At 40.6% G+C, this 25,967-nt stretch overlaps 1 protein-coding gene across 2 annotated transcripts; it reads right to left on the bottom strand.

The window, feature by feature from the left end:
• Positions 1–19,998: 19,998 nt before the first annotated feature.
• Positions 19,999–24,831, bottom strand: LOC115727462. 2 transcript variants are annotated; one of them, XM_030657681.2, is made up of 4 exons: positions 24,612–24,831; positions 23,558–24,485; positions 20,637–21,182; positions 19,999–20,537 (listed from the first exon to the last, which is right to left on the bottom strand). In XM_030657681.2, exons 2-4 carry the CDS (start codon positions 24,398–24,400, stop codon positions 20,418–20,420), a joined length of 1,509 nt encoding a protein of 502 aa, XP_030513541.1. In that variant the 5' UTR covers positions 24,401–24,485; positions 24,612–24,831; the 3' UTR covers positions 19,999–20,417. The 2 variants fall into 2 exon arrangements, with proteins under 2 accessions (XP_030513541.1, XP_030513540.1); XM_030657680.2 differs by lacking the exon at positions 24,612–24,831 and having other exon boundaries at positions 23,558–24,599.
• Positions 24,832–25,967: the final 1,136 nt, after the last annotated feature.

The raw sequence follows: 25,967 nt of genomic DNA, 5'->3' as shown, positions 1-25,967 counted from the left end.
TAAACCACGCCAAGGCTGCCCCGGATAGGCTTTCTTGGAAAGTGTTGACCAGTAGTGGGATGTTGTCCGAGAACCGAGACATTCGGCGCAAATAATACTTTAGATGCGCCTTGGGACACCCGGTCCCATTATATTTCCTCACAAAGTCTGGTTCCTTATAATCAGCAGGAACCTCAATCTTTTCAAATGGTGTGACCTTGTCAAACCTTGAGAGTTCATATCCCCGACTTGCCAAACATTCTTTGATCTTGGCGAGTCTTTTGATCTCCTCTTCCATTTTGAGGACTTGCTTTTCCTTCTTTTCCAGATTAATCAAAACGGGAGGGTCCTTAGGCGGTCGCTCCGGATTCGGGGCAAGATTCGCGGTAGGTGCCGGATTAGCATTTGTACCATCCGACGTGCCCGACGGGGCTTGAGTATTAGGATCAACGGGGTATCTCTCATGACTAGCAATCATCATCGCCTTCATTTCCGCCACCATTGTGGCGATCATATTCATTTGGTTCTCCAAGTTACTCACACGAGATGCGAGCTCTTCTTGTTCCATTCTTAATTGACGCGTCTTGCTACGAGTCCTCGTGTTTATCAATCACCCGTTTTTCACAAAGATCGAATCAATATCAAGAGTATTAAAAAATTTTGAGAGGATTGATCCGTGGTAATTGTGTTTTCTATATGTATGCATGAAATGCTCATAAAAAGGAATAATATGCATTTATCACGAACCGGATTGTTCGAAAGTATCTAAAAGATAACAAGTATGTAAAATCTAAATGGGGAACATATCTATCCAAGTCGAGGACGCTTCCACTCTTCTTGCTCTTCCGATTCATAAGAATCCCACAGGTATGGGTCTTCTCCCTCTTCAGACACCCACTACTCCGGATCTTCGAGAATGTACGGCTCCACTCCCGGCACATACGGTACTATGTACTCGGGCTCGTAGTACTCCACCTCTTCAATGCGAGGAGATACGCACTCGTGTACATACGGCTCACCTTGGAGGCCCTATGGACATTCATCTCATCATCTAAATAATCGAGCCATTCAACTTGTTGTAATAGGGAGTTCTTCAAAGCATGTAGAATGAGCTTGATCCGAGCCCGATACAACTTTTTCGCTTCCTTAGTTAGCTTTCCCCGTGTCATGTCAAATGAGAAAATCCCGGGACAAACATCCGGTGGCACTTCTTGTAAAATCCCAAATTGCCTTACCACACGAATGGGATAATATGCCACGGCGCTAGTACATCCCAATAAGGGGATAGGGCTATCTTCAATACCAATGATGCGAGCTTCCAAGATCTTGGGCCAAGTCAAACGCCATCGAATATATTCGGGCTTCAAGTTATCCAATAGCTCAACCCACTTCTTGAAAGAGTATTTGGGTATGAGGGATTGACACTTTAGGAAGGATCTAAGAGGGTGAACGTGCTCATTGATCTCATAACACCCTACTCGGAGTTGGAAGGTTTTTATATGAGAAGTGAACCACATGTGAAGTAGTCCGTTGGATGCTTGGAAAACGGCCTTTTTGGAAGTTTTGGAACGGTTTAGGGAGAGAAAGGTCTCAGCTAAAATTATGTATGAATAATTCCAACGACAACATGCTTGTCTGGCTATATGGACTATAGAAGGGTCAAAAGTGGTTCTAGAGGTTGGGAATAAGACGAATGCAAAGAAGGCTAAAATGAACACATTTCCCGATTTATGATCGGTTTCGGCGGGTAGGGAGGAATAGTTGTCAAAAAGGAATGAAAATGTGAATTTGCTGGAGTTGGACTTATAGACTTTCTCTATTTCGGAGGTTTTGAGACGAAGAAAGCTCGATAGAGAACAAGTAGAATCCATGTCAAGAGGGGGTTGAACTATATGATCGTCAAACTTAGCCCCAATGATAGCGGAATATTCCTCAAGCGTAGGAGTCGGTTCAAGACCTTGGAAATTAAATGTCATCGTGCGCATATCCCATGCCTTGGCCAACGCTTGAATGAGGGCCGGTTGATATTCAACTTTGATCAAGTCCACCAATCGTCCTAAACGCCCTTCAACGTATGCTTTGTTGATTATGTCAAGGCGATCTCACCATAGAGAGAGCTCCTTGCGTGGTACCGGGATGACTTTGATATCTCTATTCCTCATGATCTAAAAAATGCAAAATGATGATCCTAAAGTCGATTTCCACGGATTTAATATGAATATGCATGAAATGTGATGCAAATGCACTAACCAAATTCCATGTCATCTTTTGGTAACATGAGGGTCAACTACTCTCATTTGACCCAAATAAGCCAAATAGGGTAATTATGGACCAAATCTCACCCAAAGATGGCATGTAATTGATTATGATCGTTTAAGTGTAATCGGGATAGAAAGTCGCTTTTACAACTCCAAATTTGACAACTCACGAAATTCACAAATTTAATACAATAAAACCCAAAAAGATGGGATATGAAAGCATCTAAAGATGCTCGATCAATACATATGAATGGGACATACATAATCGACTCAAAATGTAATGTACCCTAGAATTGCCCCAAAGTTGTACTAAACTAGATAGTCGAAGTAGTGTCCTCATCGGATGATATCTCCACTATCTCGGAAATTTGACATCTTCTTCATCATCGGAGGATATGGTGATGATTTCCTTCTTCTTAATTGGGGAGTGCTTTGGGGTCGTCTTGATTGCACGAGGTCGCCTCGCCAATTTCATGTATAACTCCCAAATTCTCTCTTTTTCGCACTTGAGTTCCAAACGTTGTCCACAACGAGTATAATCGCAACCCTCGCTACGAGTGCGGTTCCGTCCATTGAGCTCCCATCCATGGATAAATCCAAAGACTCGAAAAGTAGCGGGCACTCGGTCCTTGCGTCAAATGGTCCTCCGCTCCCATGTGAATACATCGGGGACATCAATATGACTTTGGGGCGCCATCTATCCTAAAAAAGAAAATTGACCTTCAACCCCGATCACTTAAACGATCTTACAAATTACGAATGATATGCTCATGAAAATGCATGATATGCAAAATTTAAATTTACTAACTCAAAATAAAGAGGGTAAAAAGCCTTACCAACCGATGTTACTCTTTGTTTTTGATTTTTGGTTTTAGGTATACCAACCGTCCATTTCACATGCGCATGAGTCAAGTGAGGTTCAACTCTAAAGAAATCAAAAGGGCTCGGGTATGGACCTAAAAAGGCTCCCGCTATACGAATCGATGAGCCGCCCACAAGCGCAATCAAATAACAAGTGGGTAGGATCATCAATCTTGCATAGCGAACGAGATCAAATATGGTCAACCCAAGTGCAATCAAACACAGGAGCTACGCATACCGATCCCTATCTATGGCGACCTATAAGGGTGATTCGCGGCTCGGGTTTAGGCGCTTGTGTGTGCAGTGTCGTGATCCTCAAAATATACAAGACATGCATAGCAGTTTATATTCAAAACACCGCTTCAATATGTGCATAAATAAACACACAACCCGAAACACCATATACGCATCAAAAATGTTAGCATAGATGTCACCCCTTATAACTCCCATCTGCATTAACATTTAACACTTTTGTTAGTGGACGTACCTCACCTTCAAGAGCATCTACGGAAAACGGGGTTAGAAAACACTCAACATTTTTATCGACTTAAGTCCTCTTATTGGTTTAGCAACCATTCGCATCCCCAGGAGTCGCCAATCTGTCGCGACCCTCTCGAAAATTTTCATCCTTTTTCCGAAGTGAGTAGGGTTAACGAGCCGATCCTTTTATATGACCCCCGGTTGTCGGCCGGGATTTTTTGGGATCGCGGGTCTCTCCCAAGACCCATTACTCGAATCGCGATGTAGAGAAAAATTTATCAAAATCGACCTTAGTGTGGTCGGGTGGCATGTGCATAGTGTACATGCATTTTGGAGTCACCACCGATCAATTTATTGGAGGGTATGATCGGAAAACCCTACCGAGCGGTCGGGAGAAACCGTTCGGTTCTACGAGAACTAGAGATTTGGGTCCGGGGACTTGGTTACGCCAAGATTTACATTGACGCCCTTTTGGTTACCGATGTCGAGTGATTTTCTAACCTACGAATTCATGCAGATGAAATTTTGGGTGAGGTATGCTCTAACGATCTTAGGATATCATGCGGACGGGAGTTTTCTACCCTAACAGTCACAATCAATAAATTTAATGCACAATCGAGATAATCACAATCAATCCAAAAATCAATCATATAGACGTATCTAAAATGGCCCTATCGACCCACAGAAATATCGAGTTTGGATTTCGGGGTAGTTCGAGAAAAATTTGGGGCGAAAAGGCCCGGAAGGATAGAATGGTCATTTTTGGGGGTTCGGGACCCAAAATTCACAAAATTGAGGTTGGGCCAGTTGAATGTGGCCATTTCCCATTTTTTTGTGATTTTCTAGAATTTTTCTAAATTTTTTTGGATTTTTTATGTATTTTCTAAAAATTGGGAATTTTCCGGATCGACATAGATCGACCCTCGAAGTCTCAAAATTTTTGATCCAGACTATAAGAGTCCCGAATTGATCTAGAAATTTTTTTAGAAATTTTTTGGGAAAATCAGGGTATTTTTATGAATTTTCTAAGTATTTTACAATTTTTTGGATTTTTTAAAATTTTATTTATTTATTTATTTATATATTTTTTATTAATATTCCGGATCGGGTCAAACCGATCAACGACCGGTCGACCCGGTCTAGACCGCCCGCGAACCGCTCGACACCAAACGACGTCGGATCTATTTATTACCTATTTTTTTGATTTTCTGAATTAGTTTTCTAATATTCAACTATAAAAGAAAATAATGGACGGCCGAGATCAATCTCTAGATCAATCTCAGCCGACGATTCCCTCTTAGACAAAACGACGACGTCTCGGTCTGCACACTCAAAACGACGCCGTCTTCATTAATCAAATGGACGGCCGCGATCTAACCTAAATCTAATCCGGGCCGTCAACTCCTCTATGCTAAAACGACGCCGCATAACTAAAAGGCACGGACGGTCACGATTAAATCCTAAGGCTCGATCCGAGCCGTTCGTTCCTTCCACATATAAAACGACGACACTTCTGCCTCTTTATGCAAAACGGTGCCGCATCATTAAACTAATGAACGGTCACGATTAAGACTCACACTAGATCCGGGCCGTCGACTCCAATCCAAAGCTTAAACGACGTCGCACGTCACTTAACCTATACGGCGTCGCTTTTCAATTTTTTTTATTTTCTAACAAATAAACCGATTATCTAAAATCCGAAAATTCTAATCTAACGGCCTAAAATCAAACTAACCTAATTATTTCGGCCGTCGGATCAAAGCCGAGTCGGACTACTCGCGCCCAACGGCCATGCCAACTCGAGACTCGAACCGGACCTATCGGGACTTGACACCTCGGCTTCGTTGACTCTCTGACCTGCCCGGTCAACTTGTCTTCAACCTTGCGACGACGACTACACGAACGGCCGACATTCCTCCGGCGAGATCCAACGGTGAGATCTCGCCGGAATGACGTGAGACCAACGTCAAACGACTCGCCCGAACCTCCTCTATAACATATCCAAAGATCGAACGATTTCACCGAGCTAATTTCGAGTTATGAACTACGCACAGAGCATCAATTCGAAGTTTAATCAAGCAGATCAAGGCCAAACCAAAGCAATTAACACATACGAGAGCATCATATGAGGTTTAGAAGACTTACCTCGAGCTCCGATTGAGCTCGCAATGACCGGAATGGCCTGGCCATTGTTCGGCCGGACCGGCGTGAGTGGAAGGTTCGACTCGGGCGATTAGGGAGAAATCAATGCAAAAATGATATGCGAACGTGATTAGTGATGTTCAAGCGATAAAAGGCACACGTTAATTGAGAAAATCATGATCGCAAAGATGAGATGCCATGATCGCAAAGCGGACGAATGTAAAGCTCGACTCACCGGTTTCGATCGTTGCGGGTCGATCAAGGTGGCGCGATCGACTTCCGGCACTTGTATGAAGCTTAAGGGAACGATCTCGAGCCTCGATTCCGCCTGGATTGACCGGATGAGCAACGTGCAGTCCGAGCTCCGGCGAGCTACAATGAAGCTCTCGAGAGTTTCTCTCACCACTCGCTCTCTCTTTCTCTCTCTATTCTGGTGCGAGACGAACAGAATGAGCCTCTCCTCCTCTCGCGAACCTTCTTGGCCATTTATATCAACTTTCGAAAATTGGCGCGCACGGTTGTGAGCTGGCCGAGCACTCCTCACGTGTAATCACGTGCCAATAGGTCGCCGGACGATGACGGAATCGGTTGTGATTCCGTCAACGTCCATTTGGCACACCGTCAAGCTAAAACGAGCACGAATTCACACGGTTAGGCAAAATGTTGACTTTTGGACGCCGGGGGCTTTGACCGTTGATTCTGCCGCGCTCCGGCGACGATCGGCCCTTCCACCGGTGGCAATCGACGGTCCTTGACCCGAGGATCAAAAGCCCTAAATTAATTAGTTCAATTAACATCGAATTGCTCCTCATTTTGATCACCAAAGTTCGTCGCTGAACCTGCAGAATCGGGTGAGTGGAAGGTTGAAGACGACACTGTTTGAGCCGGTTCAACCGATCCGGCCGTGATGGCCGAACCGGTTCATACAGTGAATTTCCCTTAATTTTCTAAATTAAACAAAATTGATGGGGAATTTTTGCAATTAAACTTCAAAATTGCATTTAGGGACCTGAATATCATCTAGAAATGTGGTTTTGCCCAAACTTTTCCATCGATTTATGCAAAAACCCCAAATTTTTCTATAATCGCAAATTGGGGAAATGTTCAATTGGATGCCCTAATGATCAAATTGGACCAAGCCACCTATGCCAATCGATTCAGAATGAGTTAAAACTCTAGGGGTAGTCCAATTTTGTAGAGAAAGTCCCCCAATTAAAAGTAATTTCAAAAATTGGCAAATTGAGGGACTAAATTGCAAAACTTTTGGGGATTCTTGGCTAATTCTTGTTCGCGCAATTGAGGGTGCAATTGATCAAATTGAAACTTGAAAGCACTGCAATTGAATGTCTAGACTTAAAATGTGCAAAAATTGCAAATAAAAAGACTCAATTGGTATTTTTTATGTGAATTCAATCCTTAGCGTTATGAAGAAACACCTAAAATTGAATTCAATTTTCAATTTTTCTTGAGGCCAATATGAAAAGGGAATTAAAATAAAAATATTGGACCTTTTTCTATATTTTTATGATCTCGAAAAGTATTTTTTATGAAATTTCTAATATTTTCCTATTTTTCGAAAATATTAAAAAATGTGAAAAATATGAAAAATTATTATTTTTTGTTCAAAATTGGTTCCTTATGCTTGGCCAAAGCTTCCAATGTTGATTTTTTAATTTTTTTGATTTTTTGTGAATTTTTAGTGAATTTTAGAAAATAAAACTAAAGAAAAAATGATTAAAAATCGGGTGTCAACAGATGATCAAGCAATTTGCACTTTAGACGGGTGCTACGGGATTTTTACAGTTTTATGCAATCGTAAATGAACATCAAGTGATAAATGATTCAACTAGGGAAGGTTCTACTATTGGTGAAGATGACGTTGGTGTGCATAATCAGTATGTGAACTCCTATCATAATGATGATAATGATGAAGATGATAGTGTTGAAGAAGATGATAATTGGATGGACACCGATGACGGTGATGAGGAAGATGTCGGAGGTGATAATATGGAGGTTTATTACAACACTCATTGCAGCAATCCAATCTTGCCGTTGGTACATCCGTTGTCCTATTCGGAGATCGACTTTGATATGATGCAAGTCAATACAAAAGCCAAGCCAGGGTGTATGTTATTTAATCCATCAAAAGAATTTGATGTTGGCATGTTATTTCCATCACGGGATGCGTTATAGTTGGCTAGGAAAGAGTACTCTCTGATAAGAAATTATCATTTTCACAGCAATGTCACAAATAAGTCCCAATATGTGATAAGGTGTGATAATGGGAATGGACCGTGTGATTGGAGGCTTCGTGTGTCTAATAAAACGGGTACCCTATTTTGGAAAATAGTTAAGTACAATGGGCCACACACATGTTTCCATCCTCAAATATCACGGGATCATTAGCAACTTGATTAGAGATACATATGCAACCAAATAAAAGCAATGGTCACCGCCCAACCGGATATCAAAATCAAGGTTTTAATGGTAGAGATTCAAGACAAGCAGTACTTCGAACCTGCTTACCGCAAAACCTGGGCAGCTAAACAAATGACGATTGCGGAAGCTTTTGGAGGATGAGATGAGTCGTACGGTATGTTGAGAAAGTTCATGAACGAAATGACAGTAAGGAATCCAGATTCTCATTTTGTGGTTGATGATCACATGAACCTAGATCAGAGCCGCACCGTTTTCAACCGAATATTTTGGACTTTCAAGCGGACGATTGAAGGCTTCGCAAGTTGTCGACTTCGTGATATTTATTGATGGTACTCATTTGTACGAGAAACACCGAGGAACGCTTCTTATAGTGGCCTCACTTGATGGCAACAATTATATATTCCCGTTAGCATTTGCTGTGGTCGATCGGGAAGATATTGATAATTGGACTTGGTTTATGACTCTATTGCGGAAATATGTCACTAGTAGGGACAATATTTGTGTAATATCAGATAGGTATATCGGGATTAAAAGAGCAATGGAGACAAGAGGGTGGCGTCCTCCATATGGCCACCATAGATATTGCATTCGTCATCTTGTAAGCAACTACAATAAACAATTCAAAAATATCGAAGACAAAGACATTATTGAGGCGGCAAGTAAATTTTGAAATTTTAAACTTTAAGAAAAATACGTGTTCACAATATTTAAGAATGAAGTACTAATTATTATTGTAATGTATAGTTTAGGAGAATCAACAACGAAAGTTCGATCGCATCATGAACCAAATTAGGGGTATGGATGCACGCACAATCGTATGGTGTGACCATATTCCAAGGGACAAATGGACAAATGTTTATGATAGAGGGAGAAGATATAGATCGATAACAACAAATTTAGTTGAATCGGTTAATGGCATGCTGAAGGGTTATTGTAGTACGCCAATAAAAGCTATGGTGGAGAAGATATTCTATCGGTTAGTCCACTATTTTGACACGAGAAGAACGATGTACGGGATGCAGAAGGACCAAGGATATGTATTTACACATTTTACGGGTCAGATGCTTAGGGGAAAACAATCAATGTTCAAATAAGCATGAAGTGACATGTTTCGACTCAGATAGAGGGATTTTTGAAGTTAAAAATGGACGCGACAAATCCAGATGATCAAGGGGCCGAAAATAGATAGTGCGCCTGACCCGCGAACATGCACATATGGAAAATTTCAAGAGATTAAAATTCTATGTTCCCACGTAATTGCAGTATGTCAAGCATATGGAATTGATTACGGGCGTATGTAGATGAGTGGTACATGCCGGATAAAATCCTTCGATGCTATCGGTATATGTTTTATTCGTTGAGGCATGTTGAGTAGTGGTCCGAACTCGACGCGCTGCTATTAGTGCCAAACCCGAGCCGCATTAGGAAGAAAGGAAAGCCCCATGCATCATGTATACATAATGAGATGAACTGGAGGATGTCGAGCAATAGCACTTCTCGTATCCATTGCGCGATATGTGGGAAATCGGGGCACAACATGAGCACTTGTGTACACAGATCGACCCAAGAATAGATCGTAGATCGGCAAACTTGTGTGAATTATGTAAATTCACTATACTGATTTTTTTTTTGTGAATTATATAAATTACCTATATTGAACAATGTGCACCCTTTTATATATTAATTTGCTGTGATGTTATAATATCACGGTTGCGCGATATTTATTTCGTTCATCTGTTCCATCCGTACATTAGATATGTCAATTTAACGATGAAGATAATATCACAATTGTAGATATGGCACAAAGAACTCATATTCAGCCGGGACCTTAGAATGATTTACTACTTACACGGCAGGCCCGACATAGATCGAGACCGTATGGAACACTCGGGTAATTGAGAAATTTAGCGGTTCATCCGTCATTCTTAATACCAATATCAAAATTGCTACTAACAGTTCATATCACATTTCATAGCCGGATCAGAATGCACTCCTCAAATGTCGGCGATTGCTTCTGCACGTAGATGAACTTGATCCATGCATACTCCGGTATCTTCAAGTTTCGGGATTTTACGGAGTTTATATGATGAGATATTTCCAACTAGATTGTCATTTGATTACTGCGTTGGTTGAGCGGTGGAGGCCCAAGCCCCACACCTTACACATGCCGGAAGGTGAATGCACGATCACGCTTGAAGATATAGCGGTGTTCACGGGGCTTCCTATCGATGGACGTGCGATTACTGGCCCTACTGATTTCAATTGGGGCACTCTCCGTGAATGATCTACTTAGTGCTTGCCCACCCAATTTGCGTGGTACGCAGATAAACTTAGGCTGGCTGAGAGAACACCGTGATGATCTTCTTCCCGATGCCGATGACATCACTATAGTACAGCATACTATGGCATTCATTCTCTGCTTGATTGGATGATGTATTTTTTCGAATAAATCGGGGGCGGGGTTAGTTTGCTGTTTCTTCCATCTTTGGCGAACCTCAACAGCCCTACGTTCGGCAGCGCTTGCGTGGTTGTATCGGGATCTATGCGGTGCAACCGATCCATTAAAACATCAAATCAATGGTGCCTTACATGTATTTCGGATTTGGATGTGCGAGCGCTTGAGATGTGTCTCCACATCCTTAGCATACCATTATCCTTTAGAAGATGCATCTCTCGATAGTTGGTATATGATCTATTGTTTTTTTAGTTCGTGAGTCATTAATTCTTTTCGGTGCGTATAATATATGAAAATCTTATTTTTTTTGTTTATGCAGCTGGAGTCAAGGCCTACTGATGATGGAGGTCTTCACACATACATTGTCACATTTGTGTTGCCAACTTGATAGAATAAGATCAAAAGACATAAATAATGATAGCAACCAACGAGTTTAATATAATGTTCGCTTATAAATTAATTTTTAATTTAATTTGATATGTTTTATTACGATATCGGATTATTTGGGAGCCCTACCCCGATGACATTCTGGAGGCTCTATCATATTATTGCGGTAGGAACAAGACAATTGGAGGGCTCGTGTCCCACTCATCTGATCTTGGATAGTTGAGTGTTATTATCCGCACCGAGTATTTCGTCGATTCGGTATGCAGCGGCCAATACCTACTCATCCGTGTGATCATACGGCATTGCATGATATTGAATTAAGGCCAGTTGGGAATAATTGGATTGGTAAACACGGACGGTGGATTGATATGTGGGACCGTCGTATCGATTATATAGTCAATTGTGATTCCGCAACGGAGGCACTTCACTATCATTTAGGATATATGAAGAGGTACCGTATATATACTCGGAAGTGGATTTTCATTCCGAGGGTCGTAATGGGTGTAACGGTTCGCGCAAACATTTTCAATTTAATTCATTAATTATTTTTTAGTAACGTAACTTATTATTATTTCATAACTTTTGTTAATTTTGATATCATTGCCAAGGTGATGGCGTCGAACAAATTTTACACATCATAGATAAGGTCAATCCATCTCGTTAATCATGGTTAGGTGTGGGGAATATAGCTAAGGCAATGATATATGCCTAAAATGAGGAAAGACGGCTAATAATGATGCTATCACTCCAATCAGCAACTACAACAAGACCTGTTGGGCCGTAGGATGATGACTTACCCGAGACTGTTCAGATAACCCGGAGGACTACTCGAGTTCATCCAAATGGTGATGTCATCCCATACCCTTTGGAGTATCATACGACAAATTTTACTCCAAGGCTCACTCCGGGGTTTGGCCGATCAGATTTCAATGTAGGGTTCGCATAGTTTGCGGGCCCATCTTATAGGGGATCCGTTTTTCAATTTTCTGACAATCCATTGCCGTATACTCTAGCTACTTCTGCTAATATATATGGATTTGATTTCTCTCCTTTTTTTCAATACCCTCCTACAGTAGGATATGTAGCGTCCGGGCGCGGCATATTTTCACAAGATATGCCTTCGTCATCTAATGTCCTACTCATCCAGATTCTCATCCTCCTCCTCGGTATAAAACTAGACCCGCCGAATAACGGAGACGACCTGCTTGCGGAACATGAGGTCATATAGGAGAACGATATCATTAATACATGTAATTGCGGTTGACGATTGTTATATATTATGAAAATCTCATTTTTTTTCATATATCTTACCAATTTTATTTTATGAATATTTTTAATTAATTACATAATTACAACACTATTTATTAATTATAGATCTTAATAAATTTTTATATTAATTATTGTTAATTATGTTATTATAAAGATAAGCTTCACATATAAAAAAATTATAAATAAAATAAATATTATAAATATCAACAATTAAAAAAGATACGAAATTAAAAAAAAAGAGAAAAAACCCGACCCGCTTGGTAGCCCTTGCCGCGAGTGATTGTAGGCCTTGCTCTCTAGTTGGGCTGCCGAGCAACTCTTGCTCTGCGGCCCGGCTACTGAGCAAGCCTCGCTCAGCACACCAATCGCCAAACGAAACCCAAATTTGTAAATATTTTTTTTTTTAAAAATAATTTTGTAAATATTTTTTATAAAAGATTTATTTGAAAAAAAACCCGTAAATGTCAGTATGCGGCTTCTCGTATTGTATTGGGATTACACTTATAGTCTATTTGGAAGAACTCGTTAATTCATTGCCTTTCGCTTTAAATTAGCATTTGAATCTTCCTCCTCTTTTCTGTCCTCATTAGATCCGTGACATTTTTCACTTGACTTATACGGGCTTCATGTATAAGCCGAAGCCCTAGATGCTGGAGGACTATCTCGGTTTGATGAAGTGCAGATAGAGACAGACTATCGGCCCCTTGTGGAAGCCCTCTCATGCCCACTCACAACCGCGTGGGAAATTCATGTGCCAATCGGAAGATGCAAGGATATTTTAGTCCATTTTCCTAAGTGTCGGGTATCCTATGTGTCAAGAGAAGCTAATCGGATTGCGGATTGGATAGCTAAAAATCATAGGAAAATGTATTACCTCTGGATTGGGTTTCCTCTCCCCCTTTTGCTCTTTGGGATTTACTTTGTACTGAAGCCCACTTGTCGGGCTCCTTTGCTTTGAGTTAGGTTTTAATGAAAAGTTTATTATGTAGTTCCACTGACTTCTATGGGCTTCATGTATATAATAAAACAATAATATCTAGTTCCACTGACTTTTGCAATCCAACTTGTTGAGTGGATCTTAAGTATGTTTGACTTTCTGGTTTATCCGATTCAATATGGAATCCTAACGAGACAAATAATCTTCGTGAAAAATAAATAATTTAAAAAATATTTTTAAAAAATTGCTTATAAAATTTAAAATAATTAATTAATAAAAGAGATTAATTAAAGCTTTATATCTAAACATTACATTTACCTATGTTTCGAATCATTTTTTTTTTCATAAAATAAATGAAAAATAAGAGTTGATCTTAATAAACATAAACAGCAATTAATCTTATAACAACGTGGAATGGGAGGAGGTCGTGATGGTCAATTGGGTAAAAGCGGCTCTTGTCATTTCCAAGAGCTCTTAAAGTTTTTAATGCCTGCAATTTGCTCTCTTTCTTTCGGTTTGTCTTAAGTGGTGTTGGGGGGCGTGCGCATGGGAGAGAGAGAGAGAGAGGGCGGCTGGTGGGGAAGACGTCACTGTCCGCGATTCCCGACAACAAGTGTCGACGATCGATGCTGCTCTGTTTATCCCCTCTTCCCACCGAAGGAACAGCCTCCAGCTTTTCTCTGGGAAACCGCATTTGACCAGTCTCCCCCGTGTGCTCTTCTCTTATCCCTTAGGGCAAGGTATAGTCATCTGCACATCGCAACAGCTAATGGCGGCCGATTTCCGGGTCGGCCCCATTTTGAGTTTAAAACTGAGTATCGGACCTGCGGAGTCAATTTCTTGAAATCAAGAACCAAATCCGATGTATTTAGAACCTGGCGGTTTGGTCCGCTCCGATTCGATTTTCAGATAGGTCTGGTCCCCATGCACACCCTTAGCCATAGCATCATATGCTACTGTAACACACTTGATGCATAGTACAACTTTATGAAATGAAACCATTAGTAAAGTACATAAACGTCATCATAGTAACGAAGTTTGATGGGCTCTAACCATATACACAATGATGTGTGTTATGAGCTTTTCCCCACATCACTTCCTTGAGCGTGGTTTGATGTAGAAATTTATTATTTAGAGAGGTAAACCAAAATGTCGAGTATCGCATAAATTGCTAAGATTACAAGCGAACAAGTAGACATCTATTATCTAGCCTAATCACCGAAGTCGTGAGCGCGACGCTTTTTTCTATCCTAGAATCAAACACTAGTCGAGTCTGTGTAGAACTTCTCGGCAGTTCTTCTCTCAATGGAAGTCGAATTATTATTATGAAAAATCTCAAACTGGTACATCTGCGACGAATTTATCACAAACTAATTTTTTGATTACGAATAATTTCAAACCGATACACCCGTGACAAATTTACCTTTATTTGCTTATGTTAAATTTCATAGTTAAATTTGATGACATGGATGACATATGTGAGTTGGTATGGTGACGTGGCAAATCTAGGTAGAAATTCATAGGGTTAATACCGTGAAAAACTTTAAGCTGGTACATTTATAACAAATTTACCCCAAATTAATACATCTATATACCCAAACTAATTTTTTCGCTAGCCAAAAATTTCATTAATACACGCATGACGTATTTACCCTCCGTCAATACTCTCAAACATGGCCGAGATGTGATGTGCAACCGAGTTTATTCTTTAGATTTCTCTAACATCACCTCTAAAATCTTTAGGGCAATGCGTCTTGCACTCTTTTTTTGTACTTTTTTTTTTTTATCCTTTGTGACTTTTTTTATTTCTTTGGCATATAGATCCTGAATAATTTTTTTAGGTACATTGAATGTTTTCAAGTGCACCAAAATGTTAGAATAAAAGAAAAAAAGTGCACCAAATTATGATTGTCATCCGTTTGAAGTTCAAAGTCACAAAAGCCCGCACGGGGAAATGCCAAAAAGCATGAACTTACTCTCAAGATGAAAACAATCGCACTCTTGACATTAAAATAACCTTACTTTTCAAACGACCCAAAAAAATAGCACGAACTTTTACTCGATGGAATCGACCATATGAGTGGGCAGAGAGAGAGAGAGAGAGAGAGAGAGAGAGAGAGAGGTGTCCAGCATACAAGCCATATGCAATTGCAGAAATTCATCATCGAAATGCCAATATCATCATGTACACAAAATGGAGAGAATGAAACTTAACCCATGAAACGAAATATGCTTGAACAACCTTTACAAAATAGCATTTACACTTGACTTGAACAAGCTTTACAAAAATAGCCTTTACACTAGACATCCAACTAGCCAATAAGCCAAAAAAGGCACAGTCTACACCAGACAACATGGTTCCAAAAGCATGCTCTATATCACAACCATAAAAAAAGTTCAATATATACTAAACTTGAATCCCTACAAATTCAATGCCTTACTTCACTTTGAGATTGTTGAGTTCAAGAGGGTCCATAAACTTGGCTTGAAATATCCACAATATGATTTGCACCACCTTGACTAATTTCTTGTATTCCGTTTCGTTTCACTCTTCTTCCTTCCCATATTGAAAATTCATGATTGTGTAAAGTTGCACAGCTTTCTTGAATTGAACATGTAAGGCAAATCTCATTCCTACTTGAAATTTTATTTCATTGTGATCCTGCTTATAGTCATATCTAATGGTTTTCGTTCTTCCTTTGTCATAGAGTTCTTCATCTCCATCAAAGTTCGAAGGGCTTAAATTTTAATCTCCATCTTCTAAATCAATGTCTCCATCATTTTCACACCCATCCTCACTTTCAAGAATGTTTATGGCAAGAATATTAGTAATGGCAGCAGCAATATCGGCCTATCTTCTTATTCGCCTTGCAAGAAAAAAAAATCATTGTTACCACCACTGAGAATGTAGTCATCATCACTTAAAGATAATGTACCAAGATCTTGCTCTGGTTCACTATCTCTATCACTATCATCACTCTCACTATTATCACCACTAGTAGAAGAACCACTACCATCACCAAGAGTAGCTCCTTCAATATATACTTCAATAACACCAAAACTCGATCCTAGACCCACCAATTCTAGCACTTGATCCTCACCAAAAATCCGCACAACACTACCTCTCAAGGAATACCTAGGATTTTTTTACCACTACTTTTCAACTTTGTATCCTAGATCAATAACATCCTTAACAGTTGGGTTATAGTTCACTGACAATGACTTACAACCATGAAAATATTCTACATAGAAGCCTGTGTAGTTTGTGATGTCTCCAAACTCCATAACTACACCTAGGTTAAGTGCAATTGTAAATTCATTAGACATCCGCAAAGGAACAATGACAAAAAACAATTAGTCCGTACAAAGGTCTCACAAATAACTAGCAAAGATGGGATAATCAAGTTCGACAAACGAGATGAGAAGATCGAGTTCGGCAAATAAGATGTTTGTTATTTTTCGAGTCCTACATACAAGCAAAAAAAGTGAACTCTCATGGCACACGTATAATCACACTCAAAATAAACCCGAAATCGGTGACAAACTGAAGTGAATCTAGTTCCGGCATTTCACCGAGCATGTGGTGTATAAGTCAATCATACCATTCACATGCAAGTTTCATGTTATAATTTTGACACACGTACGATTCAAGGTTGGAAAGACCATGCAATGCTAACGAGGCCATGAATAAACATGTAACCAAGATAGCAAGAGCATTACCTAAGCATACAAAGAGATTTTCGGACAAGCACTACATCATATGGGGCTGAGACATAGAAACCAAAGACCAGGTTTGGCACAACGACAACAAGCGAAGCAACCATATATGTGATTGGAAGGTTATGGCTGAGAGATCCAACAAAAATAAAAGACAGGGAGGTTCTAAGAAACATAGAGTCTCGAATGCGACATGGAATGTAGGATTCTTGTTTTCCTACCTCGACAAGAAGAAACCTACGACATAAACCCAAGATCGCGACCAAACAAGGCTGAATTGACGACGGGAAGAAGGGGGGTTTGTCGAAGAAGATGAATCGAGCCCTATTGCTAGGATTTTTTTTTGTTATGAGAGAAAATGAGCTAATTTAAAAAACGACCACTAATTTATTATTAATATTTTTTAAAAAAAAGATACTTCCACGTGGACTTAGTCCGCGTCACCGCATCAAGTCACGTATGTCATCCACATCAACAAATTTGACCGTGAAATTTGATAGAAGTTAAAAGAGAGTAAATTTGTCACAAGTGTATCGGTTTGAAATTTTTTGTGGTTAAAAAGTTAGATTGAGGTATACTTGTTATAAGTGTACCAGTTTGGAGTTTTTCATGATATTAATCCATGTAAATATGAGAGTAATTTGCTAGATAATGAGTCCTCCATCACGTATCGGTGCCTATGGTTAACAATGTCCATTGCTGAAAAGGTACGTTCGGTTGTTGTTGCTGATCCTAAAAGAGTTTATACCAAACGAATTAGGCGACCCCGAGAGAGTTTAGTCACGGTGTCGAGGAACATCGGAGCTTATAGGGTTGAACCTTTACCCGCATATGCACCTTCTCCTGCTCTCTCAAGTCATTGCAATAAAATTTCTTGCTAGCAACACTTATATCATCGACCTTAAGCAATTCAAACTTATCTCTAGTGTAGACACCAGTTTTTATCGAAAATTTGACCAACTTTTGATCGGGAGTCACCCTTGTTAAAATTTCAAGTGTCCGGTCCGATCACATCATGCTCTAGAAGAGCTTTCTAGCGACACCAAATCAAATCGGTGGACATCGTGACATTTCACCGTGATTGTAAGATCTCAATGAGATTTGAAACATTTGCAAATTTCACAGATTGGGTGATAATATCACGTAGAAAATGAACATAAGCTTTTTAACGTCTTAAGAGTCACTTCGATTTGAATTTTCTTGAGAGAAGTATTGTAACGTTTTAACTCACCCGATTCACGAAAATCCATTTTCCAAGACCTTTTTTGGACATAGGACCATGCTTGTAATAATTCGAGTTGCGAGCTTTTTGTGGGTACGAAATCATGGCAATTGGTGTTGGATAAGAGAGAAATGGGGGGCTAAAGTTGGGGCAAAAGTTCGACCCAAAAAAAAAAAAGAGTTGCTCAAAAGAATAAAAAATTGCATATTTGGGATTTTGAAAAGATATATATTACTCCTTTTAGGCCGGCCACCTTGCACCACGCGGCAGTCGCAAGAGAGGCCTGCTCCTGCCTCCGCACCATTGCCACGTGGCGTAAGGCCATTTTAACTCTTTGCAAGGCCCAAGCCTTGCACAAGGCTAGAATCTCCTTAGGGTTAAGAAAATGGGGATAATTACAAAAATAGACCATAAATTTAAGCTCGATATACAATATAATTTATGAACTTTTAATTTATTTAATATGACCTATAAACTCTAGCCTAATATGCAATATGATCCTTGAACTTTTTAATTTGTTCAATGTGATTCCTAAACTTTTAGTAAATATTCAATCTATTCCTTGCATCCAATATTATTCTTTCATTAATTCAAATTCAGAAATAATATTGAATATTTTCATATATTTCAAGGATTAGATTGAACGTGCACCAAAAGTTCAAGAATAACATTGGACAAACTAAAAGTTTAGGAACCATATTGCACATTCGGCTAAAGTTTTGGAACTATATTGAAAAAATTAAAAGTTCATGGGTTATTTGTGTCATTTTTCCTAAAAAAATTTCCATGTAAACATGGGGTTCATTTCATTTGCACTTTTAGGTAAAGTTTCTCTTAACTTTCTCTTTTGTGATTTCGGCTTTCTTGAATAGAAAATCTCTCTCACTTAAAGTTCTTCGGGTTTGTGGTGATTTTCTTGCAAGTTTGAAAACTCCTTTAGGCAAGGTACGATTAAAATTAGAAAATTTGCTTACGTAGGTTGTAATAATGTTGAAACAGTTTCCGTGGTCCTATGTTGCTTAAGTAAAAATAATATTTTGGTAGAAAATAGATAATTATTTTGTCCAAAGTAATTTACAAAATGGCATGTTCTCTTAGAAAATAAATGCTTGTGCTACTGAAATTAGCGTAGCTACTATTTGATTATTGGAAAATAACACAAATGACCACTAAACGTGGGTTTAATATGTAATGTCACCCATGAAATTTTGATCCGTTTAAAATGGTCTTTGAACTTTGGTTCAATGTGTAATGTCATCTCTAGACTTTTAATTTGTCTAATATAGTCCCTAAACTATTGGTAAATGTTCAATATAGCTCTTGTTAAAAATTTTGATCTATGCATTTAATGATATTGATTGAATTTTTGAAACACAGATTTGTGATAAATGTTGCATTATAATGAAGCATGCCATTATCATAGTGAAGCATGTTGAATATAGTCCTTGAACTTGTACGCTGCTTGAATAATTCTCTGCCGTGATAAAATTGTATGAAATGGGACATCGATTAGGACTGTGAGGTAGGTGCTGATGTGATGAAATTGTGTGTCAATTGGAATTGCACGCTGATATTGAAATTTAGCGTTGCTTTTGTTGGATTGGATTCGTCGCCACTAGTGGTTCCCCACTCGGATTCGTTCTTCTCTCCCTTTCCCAATTCTTCCTTCGAGACCTCCAGCTGCAACAATGAGGCATTTGGGCTGAAAAGTTGAGTATATGGGCTTGGAAAATCAACTTGGGCCCAGCAATATGGTTGGGTTTCAGCTTATTTTCTTTTGTTTTAGAAGCCCGTTTATTACACTTTGTTGTAATTACCGGTTAGCACATATACGTCACGAACATCCAAGTATTGAACGAGAAATTAATCAACTTCTTGCCTATTTAATTAGTAAAAAGAAAGCGTACGCGGTCTGCAAGGGATCGTCCTACTTCTGTGTTTATGGAGAATTCAGCAGAAGGTACCATCGGCGATGAAAAGGATCTGGCATTGGCCGAACTGAAACTCCAAACGACGAACCGGTCGCGATAGAAAACATTGTCAATACTCCTAAGTAAGCATCACACAATCAACCCGGAAGTTTGTCTCTCATTGTAGGACGTAATTTTTCAGCCAAGAAGATAGAGCTCCGCGTCAGTTTTGCTCCGGTACCAGTCCGAGAAATTGGTGTCCTAACGAGTTTTGCGCACATCGTCTCATCACGCTCTCGACATCTCTCTAAGAAGCTCCGACTCAAATCTCTATGTGTTACACAGGATCGATCCGTGTTTGCTAAGGGTCGGACGGTGATGCTCTCGTCTTGTGTGCTCTACACTTTCTGATCCGAATGCGCATGCTCCTGCTCCTTATGCTTCCCCGATCCATGATTTCGCAACACTGCCTCCGCGGCGCCTGCGTACAGAAGTTCCCCCACAACAACTGTAATGTGAGCGAATGAGCTCGGCAGAAATTCAATAGGTATGGAAGAAAGAGAGCCGAAAGGAGATTTACCTTGTTCCAATAGTCTGGGCCCATCTTCATGGACGAGACTGTGATGCTCTCCACTGCCAACACACGAGCGTAATCTGCTTTCGCACAGCCTCTGCTTGCTTTCGAATCGGATCTCTTGTAAGTGGTCAAAGACCCCGTCCAACCCGCCTCCCGAACCGTATCTACGAAATAGATAACCGGCTGGCGGCACGGGTCAGAGCTCTCGGGGCGGGTATTGAACGTGAACGGCTCGTTGCCCCATGTCCTCCAAGTCTTGAACATCTGGAACGGCGTTTCCAACACGTTCGCCGTAACAAGCGACGGATAAATCTGGATTGTGTAACCCCATGAGATAGATATCGACCACTTCTGGTTCGGGTCGTAGCAAAAGCTCTGCTGGAGAATCCGGGCCGGATCGATCCGGTACGGGTCCATCAAGGCCTTCAGCGCGTCGATCTGGGTCCGGTGCGGGAATATCGGGTCCACATCGTCCAGGTGATGGAGCGACACCAGGGGCGCCACCGGGTGTGCCGATAAAATGCCATACGGGTCTCCTCTAATGTCAATCTGGATATTTTTTCCAAAACAAGGAAAGAAAAAGATGTGCCTTATTTTTTTATTTCTCAGTTGAGAAAATGCGAGATAAATGTGGAATTGCCTAGGAGGGATTGCATTTCTAAGGAAATGCTTCCCTAATAGGACAATATAATCTCAACCATAGATGCACGCATTATCTTCGCGTATTTGACATAAAACACTCAGGCTGCGTTTGGTCGTCCGTATAAAACTCGGGATATGATATGTTTTATCTTATCCCGTGTTCGGTAGGTGTCCCGGATAGTACAACGTCGTATATAGGGGGGATATAACTCGGATAAAAAAATCCTAGGGAGGGGGTAGGATAAGGTCGGATAAGATTTCTCTTATCCATCATATAAAAGCTAACTTTCTTAGCTCGTTTATTTCTATTTTCATTTTATTTATTTTTTTGCAAAGATGTTTGAAAATCTAATAAAATGTGTATATTTTCAAGTTTTTTTTTTTTTTTGTGTATGAGAACATTATTTTATAGTAATAAGATCGGAATATTTCATGAGCATCACATAAAGGCATATATGTCCTTTATATTGATGTACGATTTCTACCAAATGCGGGATAGGATAGGATATGAAAATATCCGATTTTAAATCCGTAGTTCACCAAATGATGGATATGATATGGCCAAATCCCTAAATTTCTTATCATATCTTATCCAATCCTATCCCGACCAGAAATCCCGACAACCAAACGCAGACTCATTGATTGATAGATCATATGATCAGAAATAACCGATAGTCTTGTCGGGATGTTAAACTAAAAGTTTCCAACTTTCTATATCATCTTGGAGAAAATAATCTTGCAAAACCCATTTCGACGGTTATCATTTCGCTACTCGCATAGACACGATGACCAAAAAGTATCATCAATTTCTTGTTCTGGTCATCAGAGAGCATGCAGATCTAAGATGGTTGGCAAATATTCGTCTCGACTCGAGTCCACACGGACCGGTCTATCATGACCGCCAATCGTGTTGGCCTCATAAGTGGGACCTACATTATCAATAGCTGCTATTAGGCAAGAAGATTATTCACAAGATTTGAAAATCTCGTCATAAATCTTCATACTATCTCATGCACCGTTTGTCTCATTTACTAAGCCCATGACGTGTCGATGTGCACCAAAAGTTAGGAAAAATCAGGACAGTATTAAGTCACGTGCATCTCACACGCCTTTTGTCGCGTCAAGTAAAGAACATAATTGTGCGAAAATCCAACAGAACCCAAGCAATTCCGCTGCTAAGTAAGACAACAAAAAGGGGTTTGCACTTACCCTAGATATTGTAACGCCATTTGAGATACAGAAAGCTTAAAGATTCAAGAATGGTCGCTAACGCTGAAGGTTTGCGACAAAAACTACATGTATAAATTTTCAGCCATCTCATTCAATTGGAACGATCTTAGCCTAAAGTTACATTGGCTGTTTTCTATTTTTCTCCTTTTTAAAGGAAAAAAACCAACTTCAATTTATTATGTTTTTCATCAGAATAATGAGATGCGCTTACAATCGCAAGACATGACGTTCATATGACATCTAAAGCTTGCTCATGTTTAGTTTCTCAAATGCCCTCTTTAGTCGATGTCGAAATAGGAACGTGAGATGCACGTGACTCACGGCAATCGACAACTTTTGGGTGAGGTCGTTGTTGTTAGGGCTTTGCTTTCTATCAATACCTAAAGAAGCTAGAAAGAAAAATAGGAAAGCAATAAGCAAAGGGAAAGGACATGCTTTAATGTTGGAGGACCCTCCAATGATGCATGGCCAGTTGGTCTTTGAGGAACACTGTCCCCCTTTTACCTAGAAGAGCAAAAGAAATTTAGACCAATTTGTCCATTTTTACCTATTGATATATGAGGTTGTCGGCCATTCGCCACGTCAGTAATTTTCGATAAAAAATTAATTATAATGATTAAATTGAAAATTCGTGCAAAAATTTAAGACTAAATTAGCAAAATAAAGGAGGCCGACTCACAACACATCCCAAACCATACAAAAGAATCACCTATGCATTACATCATCATAACCATTATTAAGGATTTTTAATTAGGAATAAACATGATTACCAATTATCATTCATTGGGCTCAGACAAAGTTGGTGCATCCATAATCACTAGCAACCTTCATGATGGATCTTTTCAACGTTGAAAATTGTCGGCCAATAGGCAAAAACCTTTGACCAACTTCGCATCGAAGTTGCGCCACGTCCGTATCACTTTCGAGCAAATTGTTGACTATCCCCATGATCTTAAAAGTGGCTAAAGAGTGGTGCACTAAGTTGCGAACCCTCCAATGAAGTTCAGAACGTTGGAATAAAAGAAGGCCTTGGGTGAAAAAAACGAACGTACCTGGTGGAATCCCCGCTCGACGGTGAGAGGCACGCCGACCTCGCGGACGCACGCCCAAACCCTCTGATCGGAGCCGTAGAAATGAGAGTACCTGTCGAGACAGCGGTCGAGTATGTCGGCCAATTCGGCCGCCAGGGGGTGGCTGATCGCGAACCCGCCGCCGCCGAAGGCCATGCTGTACCCGTGCATCACGTCCTGCTCCACGCTCTCCGAGTTGCTGCCGATGTACCACATCTGACGGTGATCGTACTTCGCCAACACCGTGACCAAGTTCCGTGGGAAGAACACCGTGTCGTCGTCCCCCATCACGAACCACCTTACATTGGGCAGCTCGAGCCTAAAGCTCTCTAACACAATTCGGGCTATGCGGGGTGCGGACTTGGAGCTCGAGGACTTGAACCGGGTGGCGTCCTCGGAAACCCGGTACGGGATCGAGCCCTCAGGCCAGGAGAAATTCTCCGGGGGCTTCTCGTCAAGCCACACGAATCCCCTGGTGGAGTTCGGTTCCCACCAGAGGGACGAGTAGCGGCTGCGGTCATGCCACGTGCGGAGGGACCCTCCGATGCCGAAAAGGATGTGGGAGATGTTGGTCGGCGCGGCTCCGTCGGGTCCGGGAATTCGGGGTCGGGGCCGGGGGAGTTCCGGGAGCCGGAGCCAGTGAGTTTCCCTGGTGTTGGTGAAGGCCGAGTAGAGGACGAGTGAGATTGACCCGGCGAGGCAACTCAGCAGCGAAATTCTCCAGCAGAGGGCGAGAACTTCGCGCGGCGCCTCCGGGTTGAAGAGAAACTTGGAATTGGAGGGTTTGAGCGGGTCGCGACTCGGATCCATCCGAGCCCGACTCATCCAACTCGAAGTAAAAAAACCAGAAAAATGGATTCTTGCACCCGATAGCAGCCACTAAAGAAATTCGGAATCGGAGAAGATCCCTCTGCCCGGAGACAAAAAAAAAAAAAAAAAACAGTCCCGATTATCCCACAGGAACGCAAGAAATCATCAGCAAAATTGCGACCAACATTCGAGCAGAGACAAATTTCAGAAACACCCAAGAACAAACCCGCCAGTGTCACCGACATTCGCTCTGCATTCCGTCCAGCTCCGTTCGTGGTCGGTCGCTCAGATCGAAAGATCAACGAGAGAGAAGAGAGCTATCCTTCGAACAAAGACGGTGGTTTGATGATAGGACGGGGCATGCGTCGCACCGAAGATGGTGAGCGCAGATATGGTGGAAAAAAAAAAAATCGACAGATTTGACGAGATACTACTGTTAAAACAGAGGGTGCGGGTGAACGACACGTGGCCACCAATTTACAGCTGAAAGTTGAAGGGAAAGGGAAGAGGTTCGTGCGGCTTAAATTTCCAGCAACGGTCCACGCACACAGGTGCATGATGTGACCAGATGGTACTATGCTTGACGGGGTTGGGTGAGATAGCTGAACGTGAATGTATTTTATGAAATAAAAAGCATTTGATGTATTTGCCAGAATAAAAAAAGCAGTTCAACACTAAGGTATAAAAAGAACTTTAAGGTTCATTGCCAACAAATTGGACAAAGAATTGAAAAACTTAAAGGTGTTAAGTTCACCGCCGATGAATTGAGTAAATAATCCAAGAAATCGCTCACTTAAGAGAACATTTTGAACTGAGAAATCTGCATGATAACAAACATACCGCGAAATTAAACTAAAAGACATTAAACTAGAAAAGGTGAGATTAGTAACCATTTGACTAGGAAACAAATATTAAACTAGGAAACATCACATTTGGAAATCAACTTGAAATAGGAAATGTACTTATATCGGGAAATATACTTAATTTGAGATTCGACCCTCCATCCATTGATTCGGCGCTTTTTCCTCATTGGATCATGTTGTGATCGAAATCTCCTTCGCTTGCTTATATATCAAGTGATCTTCAATGGAATTTGATACTCCCGCATCACCTAACAAAATCGTGGCTCCACCTTGGGTGAATATGGGCACCGGCAGGCTAAAGGCCCAGGTTAAATTTATATAGGGGCCACCCAAATGGGATGGTGTTCACTGTTTACAAATTAGCTTGTCGGACTTTGATTTCAATTGCTCAGTTCAACAGAATTTGACCGCTTGAGCGATTGATGCACACATTCAAGTCAAATGCTAAAATAGAGGACAAATATTGCTGACGTAGCTTTTGATTGGACATCATGAGCTGTAACAAAAAATCAGAAATGTTCGAAAACTATAATTTTAAGAAAATTTAGAGTAAAAAAAAAAAAAACAGGGCAGGGGTTGTGTGATCTTCTGGTGGCGACATGTTTGTGCGACCGTCTCTCCTACCTTTTAGATGGCGGCACGACCCTATGCGATGGTGGTGTAGCCCTCCACGTATCTTTACCCTAAAGGCAAATATTAAGCTTTTTCTTAGTCTTTTA

The sequence above is a fragment of the Rhodamnia argentea genome, chromosome 8 (genome assembly GCF_020921035.1).
Source record: "Rhodamnia argentea isolate NSW1041297 chromosome 8, ASM2092103v1, whole genome shotgun sequence".
NCBI classification, from domain to species: domain Eukaryota; kingdom Viridiplantae; phylum Streptophyta; class Magnoliopsida; order Myrtales; family Myrtaceae; genus Rhodamnia; species Rhodamnia argentea.
This window is presented reverse-complemented; position numbering and strand designations above follow the sequence as displayed.

What these genes read in the sequence shown, in the direction of transcription:
- LOC115727462 (XM_030657681.2), bottom strand. Translation starts at nt 24,400, where the DNA reads ATGAGTCGGGCTCGGATGGATCCGAGTCGCGACCCGCTCAAACCCTCC. An exon ending in TCGAGCGGGGATTCCACCAG is followed by an intron (nt 21,183 to 23,557) that starts GTACGTTCGTTT and finishes AAAAATATCCAG; the next exon opens with ATTGACATTAGAGGAGACCC. An exon ending in GCCCAGACTATTGGAACAAG is followed by an intron (nt 20,538 to 20,636) that starts GTAAATCTCCTT and finishes TTCTGTACGCAG; the next exon opens with GCGCCGCGGAGGCAGTGTTG.